This window comes from Heterocephalus glaber, unplaced genomic scaffold (assembly GCF_053883595.1).
Source record: "Heterocephalus glaber isolate CG9 unplaced genomic scaffold, H.glaber_assembly_v1.0 deba00000281, whole genome shotgun sequence".
NCBI classification, from domain to species: Eukaryota; Metazoa; Chordata; class Mammalia; order Rodentia; family Bathyergidae; genus Heterocephalus; species Heterocephalus glaber.
Window position 1 is genome coordinate 37,718,519 of NW_028258139.1, and position 20,349 is coordinate 37,738,867.

A 20,349-nucleotide genomic window follows, 5' to 3' on the forward strand; every position below is an offset into this window, starting at 1 on the left:
ATGTTATGTCCATGAATAACTCATGAATCAGCTAAATGAAATGTTTTGGTTTCGGGTATAAATTACAGTGGTAATTTCCAACAGGTACTCATATTTCTTATTTTTATTTTTCCCCAACCATCCCCTATCCATAGCCTGAGTTTTCTACTTCTTTTCCACTTATTAATATCTTGAATATGAAACTTAAAGTTTGTTATGTAAGTTGTGAAATTTGTGTAGCACAGGCGGAAGGAATTTTTCATCACAAACTCTTCTTTTTGGAATAAACTGGGAGAACTTTCAAATACATCATTCCCATCTACCAGGACTGCGAACTTCAGGCACAGATAAAATTACTCCCTTTTTTTCTTTTTTCCAGTTTTTGTAAACTTTCTGCAACAAAATAGACAACATTTAATGATGATGAATACCAGACTGACCACACAGGTCAGCAGGAACCCAATCACATCTAAAGAGTGGTACTGGAACCAGGACAGGTTGTGGGCTGCAACTCGAAGGTGCTTGGCCCCTTTGTGGCGCATGACAAACTCAATCCAGAAGACTGCTCGGTCCAGGGGCTTCACTGGCTGGTCATGGTGAATTCTTGATAACCTCATGGCATTCTCTTTATAGCTACAGGGGAAACAGAAAGACCAACATTGAGTCACTTAATTTGTCTAAGTGTATAAAAAGTTTTTAGAAACTTTTGTAATGATGCATCAAAATATATCCAAAAAGAAAAGCAGTAAAGGTGGTATATCATGACATAGGTCATTTTAGAAAGTTTGGTTTTTATGTTGGAATTTTCTTGTAGGCATTTTTTTTTATCTCCATGTGGTTAGTGAGATTCTGAAAAGCCATTTGAAACTGTCATCTTGAAATTTTAAAAGAGGAATTATGCCCTGCTGGGTGAAATGTCTGCTAAGTTGTTTTTTTCCATGGTTCTACCCTTATCTCTCTCATTTCCACCTGGTAGAGTTTGTTTTTTTTTCCAAGTTCACATCAGATTAGGACAGTACACTGGTCAAAATTTCTGCCTCCTGATCATATTTAGAATAACATGTAGATCCCTTCTTTAGACCACCTGGCCACAAAGTATCACATACAGGAAAGTTTTTCTCCCATGTACATTCTCATTCTTTATTGTTCTGTTTACTTAGCACTTTGTAGAACTTTAAAGTTCATTATGTTTTAATAGAACTTTAAATAGCTATTTAATAAAATGCACCTGTCATTAATTAATAGCTGGCTATTATATAATTGGGTTGATAATTCTTGTGAAGTAAAGATTTTGATATATCTACAATCAAATCATGATTTTTGATGTCACATTTACCTAGAACCACTACTCCTTTGCAGACTGCGTTAGCATTAGTCCCTTCCCCAAATTAATACTATTCTGACTACTAACACCATATTTTTTTCACATTTATTTATGAGAATAATACAGCATGTATTTATTAGGGTCTGTTTTTTGTAACAGTTGCTTAATTCCACTGTGTGTAATTACCACAGATTATCACTTCATTTTATGGTTTTTCAAATTCTGGAGTTTTAACAGTTGTTTACTATTATATTTAATACCATTTTGCACATTATTGTGTGTATATTGGTTTATTGATTCAGATATTTTTGTGTTTTATATGGTTAAGAATAAAATTACTGTGATAAAATGCATGTAAAATTATAATTTCTTTGTTGTATATTGTGTTTAGATGTGTATTGCTGAAATCTTAATTCTTTTTTTTTCCTTAAATTTTTTTATTGGTACATTTTAGGTATACAATACATTTACATTTATCTTTGGATGCTTGTAACTGTAAATGAAGTATCTTGGTTCTTATTTTTTCCCTATTACCTGAGCACCCTTCACCCCTTCCACCCTTCCCTATTTACATAGACTTCATTTCCATTTTTTTCTTCTCTCATAATTTTTCCTTTCCATTCTTTCATTTCCCCATCTTCTCCCATGACCCCTACCCCTTTGGACCTTTTCCTATTTCAAAGTATCAATTATTAGTTATTAATCCTTTTAGTCCTTATTTACACTCTGTTTCTCACACTAGAGAAACTATTCGGTATTTACACGTCTGTCTTATTTATTTTACTCAAGAGTATGGCCTCCATATGCATCCATTTAGCTATAAATGGGGAAAAGGAGCTAAATTTAATTCTTGAAGAATTTTTATATACCTATTTTTTAAACTGTAAAAATTTTAATTCCACTATGGCTGCTCAATATATTTTTTATATTTTGGATCTTTTAAAATTTACCTACCAGTTTTATGAAGCAAATATTTATATATTTCACTTAGTTTCCATTTGTTAATTAGGTTTTTCAAATCTGATATGTTCTCATTAATTATTTTTTCATATTTTCTGTTTTTGAAAAAGATATTTAAAAGCTCTCTATTGTGAATATAGCTGTACATTTATATTTTTTCTCTTTTCATTTTGGAGTTGTTTTGAGCCTTAACAAGTAGGTACAAAAAATTAAGAAATTATATTGAATGAACCATTAATTAATATCATGAAATATTCATTTTAACATTTGATTATATTTTGGCCTACTTTGATTTTGGTAAATCTATAGCAGCTTACTTTAGTATGACATAAAATAACTGCTTACTCTTTTACTCATAGACTTTGGATATGGTTACATAAAATCCATTTTACAAATAAAATACACAGTGAGATTTAAAATCCAGGCTTTTTGTCTTGTAATGGTTTAGTCTCTTTATGATTGAGGTAAGTATTAAAATATATTTAAATCTCTCATCTTATTCTGCATTTCCTCTTCTATTTTTCCAACCTGAAATATTCACTTTCTCTATTGTCTCTGACTATTTGTGAAGTACTTTAACATTCAAATTTAGTACTATTTTCTTTTTGATAATGAATTGTTAATGTATTCCTGTAATGACATCTTCTTTTCATAATATTATCACTGATAATTTTACATTATGGTGATTTAACATTAGAAATACTAGGACCTACATATTTTATTATTTCTGTTACAGTATTGAAAAATTTGATTACCAAAGATATATTTTATTAGTGTTACAAATTTGTATGTTTTAAAATCCATCATCAAGAAAGACATGAATCCATGAGTTTTGAATGGAAGAAAATATCTGCCATTCAAATATCTGAAAATTGGCTTACAATGAAATAGTAAGTGGACAAAAACTTAGTAAGAAAAGTTTTAGGGATTGAAAAAATTATCTCACCAAAATATAAATATGAATAACCAATAGGTCTTTGAACAACTAATTATTTCTTTTATACATAAGTGAAATGAAAAGTGAGATCATAATATTATAGCACATTGTGACCCCTTGAAAGTCTGTAATTGAAAAATTTAATGTTAATAAATCTTAGTAATCACTTGGAAAAATTGGAGCTTTCCTATACTACTGGTTCAGGATGTAAAATTTTGAAACTTTTTTGAAAAACAGATGGACTTTTACTCAATGGCATGAAGTTTTTGTGTGAGGTAGTAATTGTACAATTTTATAATATACAATAGAGGTAAAATTTATACTTTCACACACAAAACATACATAGCCTTATTCAAATTAGAAACAATAAACATTCCATAAAGTAAAAAATGGATAAATAAAATGTGGCATATTGTACTAAATTATATTATTCAGCAATAGACAGTGTGATGAATGTTAAAACATGGACAAAAGTAAAAACCCACATGATAAGAGGAACAACACTTTCTAGCATATTGAACATTATGTAATCTAATTTTACAATACTATATGTAAAGAATTTCTTGTACTTTATTGTTACTAGGACAAAATACCCAACACCTAGACCTTAAGGGAAGAGAAGTATAATTTGTCTCAAAGTGTATACAATTTAAGAAAAAGATAACTAGTTTCAGAAAGTTTAGATATTTACTTGAAATATTTTATCATAGTTTAAAAATTCATATTCCTTTTCAACTATGCAATCTGTCATATTATTAAAATGTATTTATTTAAGTACACAGTAACATTTTTATATGTTTTTAAATTGTTTTATTAATAACTGGTCAAGCAGTGAATCTATGTGGTTAATTTGCAGTTAAAATCACTAGTTGAGAGTAAAAACCCATTTCTTTGTATTTACATCAATTCAGGTTTCAAAATTAGATTCAAAATTGGATTAAATCTATTTTTAAACTGTTATTTGAAAACTACCTAATAGATACAACTTGTACTCACTAAGGATCATTAATGATGGTCTTCAATGCATTGAGCAAATCTGTACTTGACATTGTGATGAAATCCAATCTAACAGCTGCTCCCTTGGCCTTCATGCGAACAATGTTATCCGGTTGATCCCCAAACAAAGGAATGCCCACCATAGGGACACCATGGTAGATTGCCTCATATATGCCATTGGTTCCACCATGAGTTATAAAAGCTTTGGTTTTGGTGTGACCTAGGATTGGAAGAATTTAAGGAAAATTATTGATTATAAATCTTAAATATATAATAAAATATTGCAATAGAAGGCATTGAAAGATGAATATTTCTAGGTATCTGATTATTACAACCATAAAACTATGTAGAAAGTTCTTAGTCCACTGAGGTAAGTGAAGGCTGCAAGGAAAACGTAGTATGTGAATTGAGACATGAGAAAGTAAAACAAGGTTGTCAGTTGGGCAAAAGAAAGAACACAATGTGGGAAGAAAGAAATAGCATGTGAAAACATAGAAAGTGTCATGGGAGAATGTGTTCTCCTAAAGACACAGTGCAGTTCCTGAGTTTGATATGGAGGTGTTTAGGGAACCAGAGAGTATTTATGGTTCTGGAATCAGTGAAATGAAAGGTCAATTTTCATCATGAAATATTTTATCAGTTTATTACCTGGAATATTTACTAAGGAAAATAAAGTCAGATATAGTAAATGAGACAGTTTTAATTTTCAGCCACAAATGATATAGCCCCAGAGTAGGAAAGTATAGGAATAAAGTAGAAGAGAGAAGAGATAAAGTCAAGGTGAGAAGTGATTTAAAAACTTTTCTGATAATAAAGAGTGTTACTGTGTGTAATAAAATGCCATAGTCAACCTTTACAAATTTTTCCCCTAAAAATGGAACATAAATGTAAAATTGATAGGAAGTTTTTGCATTGTTGATAACAAATTTTCAATACATTTATTTCCTGCCAATATGTTATCTTGTCAGTGGTCTGTTTCTCAGGTTTTGGGGTTTGTTCTCCAGAGTCTCACCAAGAAGGTCATTCTGAGGGATCCATTTGTACAGCTTAGTGTTGTATCCTAGGGTATCTGGTTTCTTGCCATCAAATCTCCATATCACCTTTCAGGGAAAGAAAACTTTTAATTACTTTAGCTAAACTTTAAATTGTAGCATGATCAAAAGCTAAGGAGTTTAAGAAATCACACAATTAAATGTCTATCATGAGATATAATGAGATCCAGAGATGATAATAACTACTAAATTTGCAATGTACATTGAATGCATACTTTTCCTGTATTTATTTTATATTTAATTAAATTTGGCATGCAGCCACAGTACTTCATAAATTGAATCTTAGACAAATGCATTCATCAATATCATATACATATATTTCTGAAATATTCATAATAGTTCTAATGCAATAATGTATGAAAATGCCTGACTAAACAATGATCTATATTTTATACTAATTGTGATATGCTAAATATATGCTGCCATTTAAAAGTCCTATTTGAGGAAGTTTATGTATAACCATCTATTTCATGTTATTTTATTAATGTTTGGTAATGTGGATTACATTTTTAATTCACAGAGTTGAACCTTTCTCTTAAATAGTCCTCTTTCAGATATTACAGGGGAAAATCTACCATGGTAGGTTGAGGTTTCTCTTTCTCTAAGTCTAGTTGATTTGTTTGGTACTTGCAGTCAGAGTTGGTATATTTGACAATATTTTCCATTAGTAGAAGAAAGTCAAAGTATCTGATACGTACAGCTGAAAGGACAAGTTTGTTTGACTTATAGTTTCAGTAGATTTAGTTCATGGTTGGCAGGCTCCAAGTGAGAAACATAAAAAGAAAAGGGAATGGCAGAACAAAGTTGGTTAGATATAGTTGGCCAAAAAGCAAGACAGGGAAACAGTGCCAGAGAGGAAGGGGTCATGAACCAGATAAAATATCCCAGGACATGCCTTCATGGTATTTGTACAAATACTTAGATGTATGCTTCACAGATCCTTCTTGAAGTTAATGAAGCAAACAAGTTGACATTCTGCCTCTTTTCAATTCCACACTCAAGCAAATCTCCTTAAGCCTTACTTACTATCCAAAGAAAATCAATAATCAGTTCAGAGCTGTGCCCAACATGATACAACTATGCTGTGTACAACTGAAAATTTGATAGTCCTTTCCCAAAGATCTGGCATTGCTCAGAAATGCAAGTAAAAGTCTGCTCTCAGACTCAAAGAACGTCTCATTTGTGAACCCCTATGGAATAATACTCAAGTTATGTAATCCCATGGTTCAATGGTCCAGGATAAGCATTTCCATTCCAAAAGGGAGAGAAATAGCAAGATAGGAAAGCATAAGATGAAAGGAATCCTGAAACTCAATAGGGCAAACAAGGCCTGTTACTTGATGTCTGGCATAAAGGATACATTATGGTAATATTTGAATTGCAATGGACTTGGAGAACCACAAATCTATGCCCTTGCTGGTTGCAAGGCATATAGTCACTCTTCCACATACTGCCTATGGCTCTCATTAGTAAATGTTTCCCATTCCTAGCAGCTCTGATTTCTCAGAGTCTGTACTGCACATTCTGATTTATTTGAAAGCAAAAGCTTCAAACACTGCCCTCTCAGGAGCTCATTGGTTGACCTCTTTCTTAGTAGCATTGTGATCTCAGCTCTGACCAGAATCGCCAGTCAGGCTCTACTCACAGTATCATGGGCTTCCCTACCTTGTATTTCCAAACCTATCCAGCATTTTCTGACAAATCAGTTTCAATAGCTTCTAAATCACTTTAACAGATATAGTCACAGCAAAGACCTCATTTGCCTGGTATCAATTTTCTGTAGTAGGCAGCTTTCCTATAGCTCAAGTAAAGTACCTAACACCCACAACTGAAGGAAGAGAAGTTTATCTGGCTCCTGATTCCAATAGATTCCATCCATTATTGGCTGGCTCTGAGGGAAAATCTTTACAGGGTAAGATCACAGCAGAGCACAACTGCTTAGCTTATGATGGCTTGGAGGCATAGCAAGGGAACAGTGCCAGAAAGAAAGGGCCAAGAGACCATGACCCAAGGTCATGTCCCCATTACCTACTCAGGCACACATGAAAATGTCATTTACCATTCTCCTGGGCAGCTCCCAATCCAACCATATTGACAGTTATGCTTAATCTTCACTCTTGATGAGTCATTTTTTTCCTTTTTCTGAATAGCACCAACAACAGCATTATGAATAGGCCCTTTCCAGCATTTATGAGAGTAAAGGAGGTAGATTCACACAGGAGATGTTGCTGAGAAATGCACATCTGACTATGTAGTATTTGCTTATTTTTATTGTGCAACTGGTTTGATTCACTAAAATTTAACCAGACTTGGATAAGTTCTGTAGTATACACACTGTCCTAAATAATCCTGCAAAGATAATAAAGAAATGACAGGGCAGAATTCAGTGACTTCTGTGTCTCTGCTTTCAAGACAAATCTAATACTAAGTTCACAATAGACTTGTTAAATATGTGTCTATCTGACCACAATATAATAGAAGGCAACCTATACACTCTCTGAATGCATGACTTATATCAATGTTCCAAATGCCATTTGTGGCATAAATGAGAGAAATCATGAAGGTGTATCTCTCATCAAGGACATTTCTGTAATGACACTCTTTACAGCCTCATTCAGTAATTGTGCACCACTTAAGCACTTTATTTCACCTTTTGTGGAATCTGAGCAAGGGCTGACGCAATTACATTGGCTCTTTCTTCTGTTATGTTCCTGACCATTGACCCCAGAGTAAACACCACAACACCATGTTCTCCAGAGCTCTGCACAAAGTCTTCCATTTCCTATAAAGAAAGAATTTGCTTTATCACAAAAGAAAAACAGCAGCCCCCACACTTGAAAGCACTGGAAAAAACTACTGAGGAAAGAAATCATATAGTACCAGAATTTATTACAGTAGTTTCTCTTAAAAAGCAATACATGTAATTATAACCCATTATAAGGTGTTTAGTTCAATAATGTAGCACATGCATTTTTGAAAGCAATCTCTAGAATATTTTTATCTTGCAATACTGAAACATTCTCAAATTAAAGAAATATTCCTCACTGATTTCCTAGACCCTTGGCTAGTATACTTCAAGGTTCTGTTTCTATGAATGGACTAATTTAAACACATCATACAATTGGATTTATATAATATTTCTCTTATATTTTGAAGGGCTAATTTTACTTAATTTAATTCCAGGATAGAAAGAGCTCAGACATTACCTCCAGAAGGAGCCCTCGGTACCCCAAATCCAGTAACATTCATAGACTCTGGCACAGAGAAGACAGCAGACAGAGCCCAGCATGTTTTCTGAGGCCAACCTATAGCTGCCTGGTATGAATGTTGGCACTACCAGGGCCAGAATAAATGCTCTTTTTCAAATTCAGAAAAAAATATTTTGTTAAATGTAGCATGTGTCCCAACTGCCTATGTTTATAAGGCTTAGTAATATTTCTATATGTACATACTTCATAGAATTTGTTGGTAAATCTGCTAATAGAAACGTAGGTTGCTTCAATCCCTGTAAGGAACAGAGCTGCTGTGATCACCGAAGTCTTTCCATTAACCCTGTACATATATTTCCACTCCCTCTGACAATTTCATGCTCTGAGCCTGGCCTCTTCCAGCAGAATACAGCCCTGTAAAATTCCTGGTTTGATCCTCGGTCTCCCAAGGAATCCCAGGAGATCTCTCCTTAGCTCTTCGCCTCTACAAGCCTAGGACCCAAGAATTCTCTGACCTGGTCTCTGTGGTTGGGTCACTTTTTTCCTGAAGTGAAACTCTTCCTGGGTATAGGTGTCATCTTCAGTCATGTGAGTAAGTTATATTTCACCTCTGTTGGCCTAGACCATAACCTGGTGTGTGCTTGTCTGGTCAGTCCTGGGGTTGCTCCCAGGACTGGGTGCTCTGTGGTGGCCCTCATGTGTTGCAAGGAGTAGGTTGGCCAGACAGCAGGTTATGTTCTTCTTCCCTGGGCCACTTGCATGGTGCAGATCCTGGCGTACAGCCTGGGAATGGGATAGTCATCCAGAAAATTGTGACCTACTTGGGGCTTGAGGTTGCAGTCCCTCACTGCATTTTCAATATTTAAGGCCTACCTTTGTCCTTTCTTTTGCACTATCTTAATGTATAACAAATTAGTACATTTAACTTTTTAAAACAAGACAATTACTTATTCCTCTCTTCTTGATCTCTGCAGCATTTGAAAACACATATGGAATGCTCTTATTTTATGACAATATAATTATTTGCATGAGTCAATAAGAATCTGTATTCCTTGAATGCATGTGCAGTTAGAAGCATTGCTTGTATTACCATGGCTTTGATTGGTTCATCATACTTAGCAGTAATATATGCAGAATCTGATTTTAGAAAATGGAGTTGACGTTATACAGTCAATGCTGTGCACTCTTCTGAAAAATTGGTCTGCTGCCTGGCTAAAAATGTCCAATACTTTGTATAAGTGCCAAGTTCTCTTCTTGTCATATTCAGGACAATTACGTTTTCTTGGAGACCTCACAAAGACAGGACAGGAATTTACTCAAATCTATTGATACTGAGTGTCAAGTCTTGCTTCTGGCTTGGCTTTCAAGCCTTGGGAGGCTTTTAAAAACTGCTCTGATATTCCTTGTGAAAAGTTCCCTCAAGACAAACTACAAAAAACTCCAATTGATTCCATTCTTGTTGTTATGAAGACTAGTACAATGAAACAAGATGCATCATTAGATATATAATAACCTTAATCAGTTTATCATTGATCAGAAGTGGGCTTGCTTATAAGTGTACTTTAGGTTAGAATGGAATGCCATAGCATAATATTTTTGCTAATATTTGTAAATTGGACTGGGTCACATTATGCCCATTCTCACCAAATTTTTAAATTTCTTTCCTCCAATGTGTAGCTTTAAGGCACCAAACTAAAGTTTCCACAGTTTTGTGCAATTTTGGTCTATAGAATATGGTCTCCTAATTTTTAAATACTTACTGTAACTCTCTAAGAAGCTTCTCTAGTGGAAGCTGGGTGTTTGCATCCTATGGTCTGATATACAACCATGACCGTCTGTGCCATCACCAAAGTCACTCAAACATTCAACTGTAATATTCTCAAGTCCAGAAATCTCAATTGGCTGTCCTCTCAACTCAACTTTGATTTTTTTTGTGTGTGTGTGTGTGTGTGTGTGTGTGTGTTAACACCATGCAGCAAATATTTTCTATTGTATCATCTCAAGAAAAGCCTGAACTATTCTTGAAGAACTAAAGTGATGAAATGAGCAAAGAAATTTATGTTGTTCAGAAGAAGGAACAATATCTGTTTTTGCTAAGAGGGAGAAGTGATGAAGATTTACTCCTTGACCAAACTGATCAAGATGCTCTGAGAACAGAAGATCCTCTAGATCTTCAATATGAACTATTTTGTTTCTCCTTGCTATGTCCAATTTTAGCTGGAATCCTGCTATGTTGAGCCAAATCACAATCATTAACTTTCTACATCTGGTCAATCTGGATATGGAATCATAGTTCTTACTTTCTGTAATCTCCTCATATTCTTTGTGAAACCCTGTTCTGCCTTCAAAAAGAATCATGTTATATTGGATTTAGCAAGAATCTTATCTGATCCAAAATGTTTATTCTAGACATTTTAGCCCTGAAAATTCCAGCCCTAGAATTTGGCTATAAATCCCTTCTTTCCTTGTATATAAGAGTGAGCCCAATGTCTCTTCCCTCTTGTAAAATGGCTTCATAGTGGTCCTAACAATTTTTGAGAGAGTTCTTAGTAAAGTCTGCCTTGCTGACTCTAAACTTATTGACCAGTGTCATGAGATTTTTAAAATTTAAAGAAGTAGTTAGAAAACTTATACTTAGAATTAATTATTTAATAATGTTATTAATAATAATTTATATTCATAGAAGTAGCATATTCTAGCATCTTCATGTTTAATTATTAATGTTCTAGTATCAAATCACTTGTGTTTATGCTAAGCAAATTATGTGGAAATTTGTCATATTTTGTTGTGAGCCACTTAGTTCTTGACCATAAGAAAAATTAAGAAAAAATAACTTTTGTGATTATCTTTTTCTCTGACCTAAATTCCTTCATAGATTAACTTATTGTTTGTCATAATTGCATAAGCTTTTTCTTGAAGTCATTATTTATTTCTAGGTTCCCAAGAATCATTGAAATATAGGAATCTACCATTGTGGTTTAGAATTTTGGTGAAATAACTGCATAAGCCCTATTAATTCTCTAGGATAATACATGCAAAACTATGTGTTTGAATGAAAACACCTCTGTACTTGTTTCCTTTGACACTGTTTGCCTAGTAATTACTGCTAAATTGATATCCCAGTAAAATATTCTGTGTGTAACAGCCTGTGAGGAAGCTTAATTTTTATCTCTGTGTCTGGCAGGAAAAACTTGCACCAGAGTCAGACAGGTCAACCAGGGCTGAGACATAGTTCTCTTCTCTCCTTTGGATCTCACTTCATACTTTAGAAACTTCTTGGCAAAAGACATGCTTTCCTGGAATTCTTGGGGGACTTAATCTAATATGTTGATTAATATGGCATTTAATTGAAGGCCTTCGCACTGAGCTACATCTTCAGCCTTGTTTGTTTAATTTTTTTAAATATTGGGACAAGTTTAGACTATGTTGTGAAGTTTCTCAGGCTGGGTTTGAACTGGTGATCTGCCTGCATCATCATCCCAGGGTGCTGGGATTATAGGCATTTACCAGTAGACCCAACTGGCTGATATATTCTATGCAATACTTATTCCGCACATTCTTGACAAACTGCCCACCAAAATGAAAGAAACGAAAAATGTTAGAACCATATCCTCATTTCCTGTTGTTTTTTAATTTTTTTTCCATTAAATAATCATCCAATTTTCAGGGTATGGTGTTATTCACCTGTAATCTCAGGATGCTAGAGGCTGAGGCAGGAAGACCCCAGCAAGTTTGAGGCCGCCATGGGCTACACCATGAATTCAAGGCCAGTCTGAAATACATAGAATCCCCATTTTTGAAAAAAACAAACAAAAACTCATTACCAAATTCCACCAAGCTAAGCTGTATATTTGTTTTTCCTGATAATTTTTCCTAATCATTTCAAGTTCTCTGTATAAACTCCTATTGTCCATAGCATTCAAAAAAATTGAAATTTTTAAATGCGGGCATCAGCTTCGTTTACAGTGCATTCTGACTCTGACACACATGTTGCATCTAGTTTTTTCTGTAAGAATCCCTAAAACAGTAACACTATTTAAAGTCACTTTTATTCAGTGTTTTATTTCATGAGTATTCTAATGAAATGATTTCTTCATCTTTGCTGAGGAGCATGTTTTCCTACACTGATTAGTAAAACTCCTTTTCAGGATCAATCACTGACATGGCTTCATCATTCTTTTTCTGAAAATATTCTTATAAAATTCAAAAGAGCTCCTTAAATAAACACATGGCAAAGTATAAAGTGTAGAAGAGTAACGGAGTAAATGAGGTAATCTCCATGCAAAGATATCCCTGGGTTGAAATTTGTCTATTGTTGGAGTTGGGGTTATACTTCAGTGCTAGAGTACATGCTTAGCATGAATAAAGCCCTGGGTTCAATCCCTAGCAAACAGAGCTGTAAAAGAAATTTGCATGTTTTCATTCTTTTTAAAAATTCTATTCCTAAAATCAAATGCATATATGTATAGGGTGAGGTTGCAACCCACTGGTGGAGCACTTGCCAAGCAACTCTGGGATTAATCCCAACCACAAGCACACATATGTGCATATAGGTGACATTTAGAAAACTGTAATTCTACTAGATATACATTTCCATCCACCATGAAAATACTAATCGTACTATTCATTCACTCCTCAGATTTGAAGTATGTTTATATCATACCTGACAATGTGATTTAGAATTCTCCTGTCAAATGCTTATAATAGCTCGTTTTAAAATCATTCTCTTAAATTGATTCCAATGTTTATTTTGTGAATAACTACTGTAAGTATGGATCATGCCCATTTTGATAATTTTTCTGTATATAATTTCCCATAAATCTGTCATGAAAAATGGAGATTAGGAAAATTTTCTGTCTTCGCTCACTATGTTTAAAAAATTAATTCATTCATAATACTACATAGTGTGCTATTTTGTACATGTGTACCATGATTCACCTTCTATTTATTCTTTTTCTTGTCCCCCTTTTGACCTCCTCTCTTGCCTCTTCCACTGACACTGACAATTTCCTTTAACATGAATGGAAAAGTCTTTAAAAATAGAGTTGGATTTCATGAACCTTCATTAATCTTAATTTTGCTTTTGGAATTGCCAGGCAACATATTTAGCCACAATAATTGGCTTAGAGACAGATACAAGCTTTCAAATTTTGAATAAGATATTATTTCATATTGTTGCCAGTAAGTCTGCAGACAAAATGTTCTTAAAATCATTCGATGTCATTTAGTAGTTCAGTACGCTTTTTTGTTTTTTATATAAAGTGATATTTAACATATTCTTATGTTTCTTCATAAGGAATGGCATTATATATCCTTAAAAATCATTTTCTAATTGTGAAGAAAGAGGGGCAGACTTCAAATGCAGCTGGTAGATATCAATAGGCATTCTTTAAATATGCAGCGTCTGTGCTCTCCACTTTCTCTTTCAACTGCTGTCAGGCAGTTGTCATGAGTAGAGCCATGCTCACCAAGGAAATTTTCCTAAGGTCTCCTAGAGTCTTGCTGTAGCCAGGAAACACCTGTGGTCTTTCATCATTATAACATTTTCCACACAATATCTATTACTTGTTTATAGTCTGTCTCCCCAAGTAGAATGAGCAGTGTTGGGGAAGACACTGTGCCTATTTGGTTTCTCTGTGCACCCAGCTCTCTGCTCTGGGTAGTGCTGGGCACTTGTCAGTGTATTTGGATGGATGATGATTATTTTCTCATGTGTTTAATACTGCAATACCTTTGCTTAATTGTCAGTGTCAAAATCTTCAGATTTGCTTTTATTTTCAATGAAAATAAAATTCACCTACTTGCGAAGGAAAAATGTGTAAGAATGTCTGAGTGCTGGTCTCATTACCCCATTTCTTATAACTTTGTTACTGTAAGTGAGATGTTCAGAATGAAGATCATAGCATACTTTCTGCTGAAAGATAGAAGCAAAGAGAACCAATGTTTACCTTAGGCAGAGGTTTGGCAGGTTTGCAGTGGAGTCCTCCAACAAAATCAAAATTGGGTAAGGATGGGCGAGGGAATTCCAAATCCCAGTAGGTTCGAATGAGCCATATGTCTGCCTTCTTCATTGTCTCTGATAAGGTAGTGGGTCTTCCTGAAGAGGAAAAAGGACACTACAGCTATGGAATGTGGGATAATTGTGAGATGAATAAGAATGTGCCAGGTCATTTTCTAAAAGGTTTTCAATGATGTAACAGAAGGTGTTTAAAAGGGCCAGGGATTTAGCTCAGTGCTTTAGCCACCTGCTGCGCAAGTGCAAGGACCCAAGTTCGATCCCCAGTACCAAAAAAAAAAAAAAAGAAGGTGTTTAAAAGTGAAATCAGTTAAAGTTCAATTTCTATATATGCTCTGTATGGGATAGAGGCTCTATATCTACCAAATGTAAGGAATGCATCAAGTAACGTAACAATACAGGTTAATTTGTAAATGAAGAAATTAATGTACATAAGGGGAAGCAATTTCTTCAATGCTACCTAGAGACAAATGTGTGAAATTTTCTCAATTTACGCATAACTATCATCAAGACATATAGGGGATTTAAAAATTACTGTTTTCAGAGATGAAATAAGATGAATGATAAAATGCTAGACAAATAAATGGTTAAAGAAATCCTCAGTGGTATCCATTATTAATTGATGAGTTCATAAAGTGTTCTGTACAAGTGATGGTCAGACTTTTCTAATGCAAGGTTTTTGTTTTGGTTTTTTTTGGTACCAGGGACCTAACTCGGGACCTTGCATTTGTGAGGCAGTTGGTGGAACCACTGAGCTAAATCCCTGGCCCTAATGCAAGGTTTTTCTAATGTCAGCTTTTCCAGAATATTTTGAAATTGATAGAGTATTTTATATATTTATTTCATCATTACATTAGCAAAGTTGAACTCCTCTGGTGTTTTATTCTTTCAAGGAGACCATCAAAGGCACAGAAAATTTAGACATTCAAAATACCAACTGAAAACAGAACTTACCTAACACTTTGCTGTAAAACTGATTCCATTTCTTCTCATTAAATGTTTGGAACCAAAAATCAAAATAGAGCATATATATCATATTTTTTACCCTCTGCATGAATGTCATTTGATCACTTAACTCTGACAGACCCATAGGCACATAAGAAGGAGGAAATGGAAGTCCTCCATTGTACTTTTCATATGTATAGCCAGGAAAGAAACGATGGGTGTACACAAAGGGTACTTGCAGTAGCTCAGCAATCAGCTCTCCACAGGGACTCAAGGCATCTGCAAGAAGAATATCAAACCTTGATTCTTGTAGTTTTGACATATGTTCCTCATTCAGAACTAAATCTTTACAGAGCCTTTCCATGTAATTAGAATCTAGCCACACTAATTCTTGCAACACTGAAAAATATGTCCAAGTTGATTCTTTTGGTAGATCATAAATTAATTTTCTGAGTCCTTCTGTAAAAATATATTCCCAATCGCCTCCAGATAGTGATGTAGGATAAGTCTCAAATTTAATAGCAGATTCCTTCTCTGCATGAAGAGAAATGGAAGCTGAAGATTTCAAAACAGTCACTTCATGACCCTTTTGGACAAGCACATCCAGGATTGTCTTTAAATTGATCCAGTGGCTGTATTCCATGGGCCACACCAGCACATTGGCACAGCACCCAGAACTAAAGTAACTATTCAGCCAAAGCAGCAAAAGCATAGCAATGAGTTTCATAGACATCCTGATGAGAATAGACTTTCCTTTCAACCTATGTTTCCACTGTTCTTGCTGATTTCCAGGGAGAAATCAGCAAGTAGTTAAATATAACTTAGTTAAAATGTAACTCGTTCTCACCAATGTAAATGTGTAACAAAATAGTCAGGGCATCTGAATGCCAGGGCAAAGTGCAAAAGTGGGATGACTTCATGGTTATATGAAGGTGTATAATGATTCATTCATGATTATATGTGATTTTGTACAGTTAATTTAATGACCTTACATCTGCTATTCACCTGTGCTATGAGACATTTTGGAGTAGCTCAAGAACAGTGGAAAATTAGAAAACAAAACAAAACCATGGGAAGTGAATGTGACTTTTCTACATAGCTAATTTACACAGAATTAGAAATATAGTTATAAAAATGGTGAATCAATATTTTTTTGCATAGGGTGGTTCCCTAGATTTTTTTGTACAAACATTGCTGATATATCAATAATAAAAAGTACATTTTATCAACTTTAAAACCTTAGTTCAGTAGTACATAGTACAATTGCAGAATTATAAACTCTCCAGTGTAATCAAATTTAGAGCAATTAAGCATCACAGAAATCAACTTTATAAGTGCAACCATTTCACATTCCTCAGACCTATGCAACAACCAAATTGCCTCCTGTCTTTAGAAGTTTATTTATTTTGGGTGTTTCATATAAACAGTATCATACAATCCACAGTTCTTTGTGATTTGATTCCATGCTTATGCAGTGCAGTAGCAAGTAACAGTATTATATTCCCTGTAATTGCCAAATCTTATTTTATTGTATGTATGTGGCATATTTGTTGATTCATTATTAAATGGATGAACATTTGTTTTTTTCCCATCTTTTGGGTGTTACCAAGAAATTTATTAATATTCATTAACTAGTTTTCTACTGATATGTTTCTCCCTTTATAGTTATTTTTTTGATAGTTTTATTTTATTTTATTTTTAAAAATAAATTTTATTTTATCCCATTTCCTGGCCCCGTTGCTCCTCCCCTCCATATGTACAAAAGCTTTTCTCCATTTTTTCCATTTTCACTTTTTTTCTTGTCCTTTCTCCCTCCATTCTCCCTTGTTCCCCTTCCCATTTGGACATTTTCTTCCCATTTCCCAATATTTATTATACATTTTAGTCCATATTTCAGTTTCTCATACCACAGAAACAATGCAGTATTTAAACATGTGTGTCTGATTTATTTCACTTAAGAGTACTGTCTTAATGTCCATCCATTTAGCTATAAATATCTGATGCTCATCCCTCTTTATGGCAGAGTAGTACTCCATTGTATAAGAAAACCCACATCTTCTTTATCCACTCTTGATTAACAGGCATTGGGGCTGTTTCCAAACTGTGCTGCTATAAACATGGGTATGCATATATCAATGTGGTATGATGCTTTTAATTCTTTCAGGAAGACACCAAGAAGAGGAATAGCTGGGTCAAATGGAACCTCTCATTTTAGTTTTCTGAGAAATCTCTACAGTGTTTGCAGCAGTCTACACTCCCATCAACAGTGGAGAAGAGTTTCCGTTTTCCCTCAGCTCCTCCAGCATTTGTTATTGCCTGATTCCTTGATAGCATGCATTCATTCTGGAGTGAAGTGGAATTTGAATGTTGTTTTAATTTGCATTTCATGAATTATCAGTGATATAGAACATATTTTCTTATATTTATTTGCCATTTCTAATTCCTTCTCTGAGAAATATATTTTTGTTTCAGATGCCTATTTTTAGAGTGAATCTTTAAATTTTGGGGGAGTATGATTTTTTAAAATTTTTTATATATATTCTGGATATTAGTCCTTTTTCTGATTAATACTTGGTAAAATTTTTTCCCACACTGTGGGTTGTTTCTTTATTTTGTTGGTGGCTTTTCTTGTTATGCGAAAGCTTTTCAATAAGGTAAGGTCTCAGTTATTGATTCTTGTAGTATTTCCCATGAAATCTGTGTTTTGTTCCTGAACTCTTTGGCTCCACCTATGTCCTCAAATGTTCTACTAATTCTCTCTTCAAGAAGATTTAGTATTTCTGTTTTATTATTTAGATCTTCAATCCATTTAAATTTTAGGTTAGTGGGTGATGAAAGACATGGGTCTAGTTTCAATCTTCAGCATGTAGAAAGCCAGGGGGTTTTTTACTGCATGGTGAAAGATATAGGTCTAGTTTTACTCTTCAGTAAGTGAAAACCCAGTTTTTCCAGTACCATTTATTAAAGAGGCTATTTTTCTTTCAGTGAAGGTTTTTGACTACTTTGTGGAAGATTAGGTAGCTGAGTGTGTCTGGAGTTGTTCTTTCATCTTCTAATGTGTTCCACTGATCCTCAGGTCTGTTCTTTTTCCAGTATCATGCTGTTTTTATCACCATAGCTTTGTAGTATAATTAAAAGTCAAGGATTGTGATGCCCCCTTCCATGACTTTGTTGCCCAGAATTTCCTTTGCTATACTAGGTCTCTTCTGGTTCCAAATGAATTTTAGGATTCTTTTTTCTACTTCTGTGAAATACGCTGTTGTAATATTGATTGAGATTGCATTAAATCTGTATAACAATTTTGGAAGTATGGTCATTTTCAATAAATCGGTTCTTCCTATCCAAGAACAAGGGATATCTTTTCATTTTCTGATATCCTCTTCATTCTCCTTTTTCAATGTACTGTAATTTTAAATGTGGAAATCTTTTACTTCCTTCATTACATTCATTCCTAGGTACTTCTTTTTTTGAATGCTACTGTGAAAACAATTGTTTCTCTAATTTGTCTCTCTGTGAATTTGTTGTTTGTTCACAGGAAAAATATTGATTTTTTACTGTTGACTTTGCATCCAGCTTTGCCACTGAATTTGCTTATCAAATCTAGAAGTATTTAGTGGAGTTTTTGGTGTCTTCTAGGCAGAGTATTATGTCATCTGCAAATAATGATAATTTAACTTCTTTGTTTTCTATCCTTATTCTTCTTATTTCTTTCTCTTTTCTAATTGCCCTGGCTAATGTTTCCAGAACTATATTGAACATGAGTGGTGAAGGTTGACATTTTTGTCTTGTTCCTGAGTTTAGCATGAAGGCTTTGAGTTTTGGACCATTTAGTATAATGTTGGTTGTTGGTTTGTCCTAGATTGCTTGTATCAGATTGAGATAAAGCCCATCTATTCCAATTTTCCATAGGATTTTTATCATGAGTGGGTGTTAGAGCTTGTCAAATGCTTTTTCTGCATCTGTGATAGGATCATATAGTTTTTTTTTCTTGGCTCTGTTAATACATTGTATTACATTTATTGATTTGCTGATGTTGAACCATCCCTGCATCTCTGGGATGAATCCAATACAGTCATGGTGTATAACCTTCTTGATAATTTGCTGCAATCTGTTTGTCACTATCTTATTGAGAATGTTTGCATCTATGTTCATTAGGTAAATTGGCCTGTAATTCTCCTTTTTGGTTGAATCTTTCACTGGTTTTGGAATCAGGGTAATGCTTGCTTCCAGAAATGAATTTGAAAGTATTGCTTCCCTTCCTATTTCATTAAAGATTTTGAGAAGTAGTGGCATTAGCTTTTCTCTAAATTTCTTTTTTTGGATGGGTAAAAATATTTTATCTTTATTTTCACAGGTCTCTTAATAAAGTTTAACATATTTTTATGAACATAGGAATGTTAGCAATATTTGTATCTTTGTCACTTTACAATTGTTATAAATATGTTTAATGTTCATTGGTATTTAGATATTAAGATAGTTACTAGACTCACTACAGATCTTATTATTTAATGTTTTACTATAAATTATATATATGGCAAATTTGGGACTTTTCTTGATGTAAGTATTACCATGTAGTTGGATTCTTTTGTGATTATATACATTTGACTAGGTAGATATGACATTATTTAATTGTTCTTTCATTTAATTTCTACATCATTGTTTTCTTTTTTTCCCATTTTTTATTTGTACATTTTAGGTATAAAATAGAGTTACATTCATCATTGAGATTTTCTCTAAATTTCTTGTAGAATTCAGTAGTGAAGCCATCAGGACCTGGACTTTGCTTTGTTGGTAGCTTTCTAATTATATATTCAATATCATTGGCTGATATTGGTTTATTTAGAATTTCTATATATTTTTATCCAGTTTTGGTAATTCATTTGTATCTAAGGGTCTGTCCCTTTCTTCTGTATGTTCTAACTTATTAGAAT

General features: G+C 33.9%; 1 protein-coding gene across 1 annotated transcript; it reads right to left on the reverse strand.

Moving 5' to 3' along the window:
* Positions 1-85: 85 nt before the first annotated feature.
* LOC101713242 (UDP-glucuronosyltransferase 2B31) lies at positions 86-16,204 on the reverse strand. The gene is made up of 6 exons (XM_087188542.1): positions 15,428-16,204; positions 14,406-14,554; positions 7,899-8,030; positions 5,209-5,296; positions 4,197-4,416; positions 86-612 (listed from the first exon to the last, which is right to left on the reverse strand). Exons 1-6 carry the CDS (start codon positions 16,149-16,151, stop codon positions 333-335), a joined length of 1,593 nt encoding a protein of 530 aa, XP_087044668.1. The 5' UTR covers positions 16,152-16,204; the 3' UTR covers positions 86-332.
* Between the last annotated feature and the right edge of the window lie 4,145 nt (positions 16,205-20,349).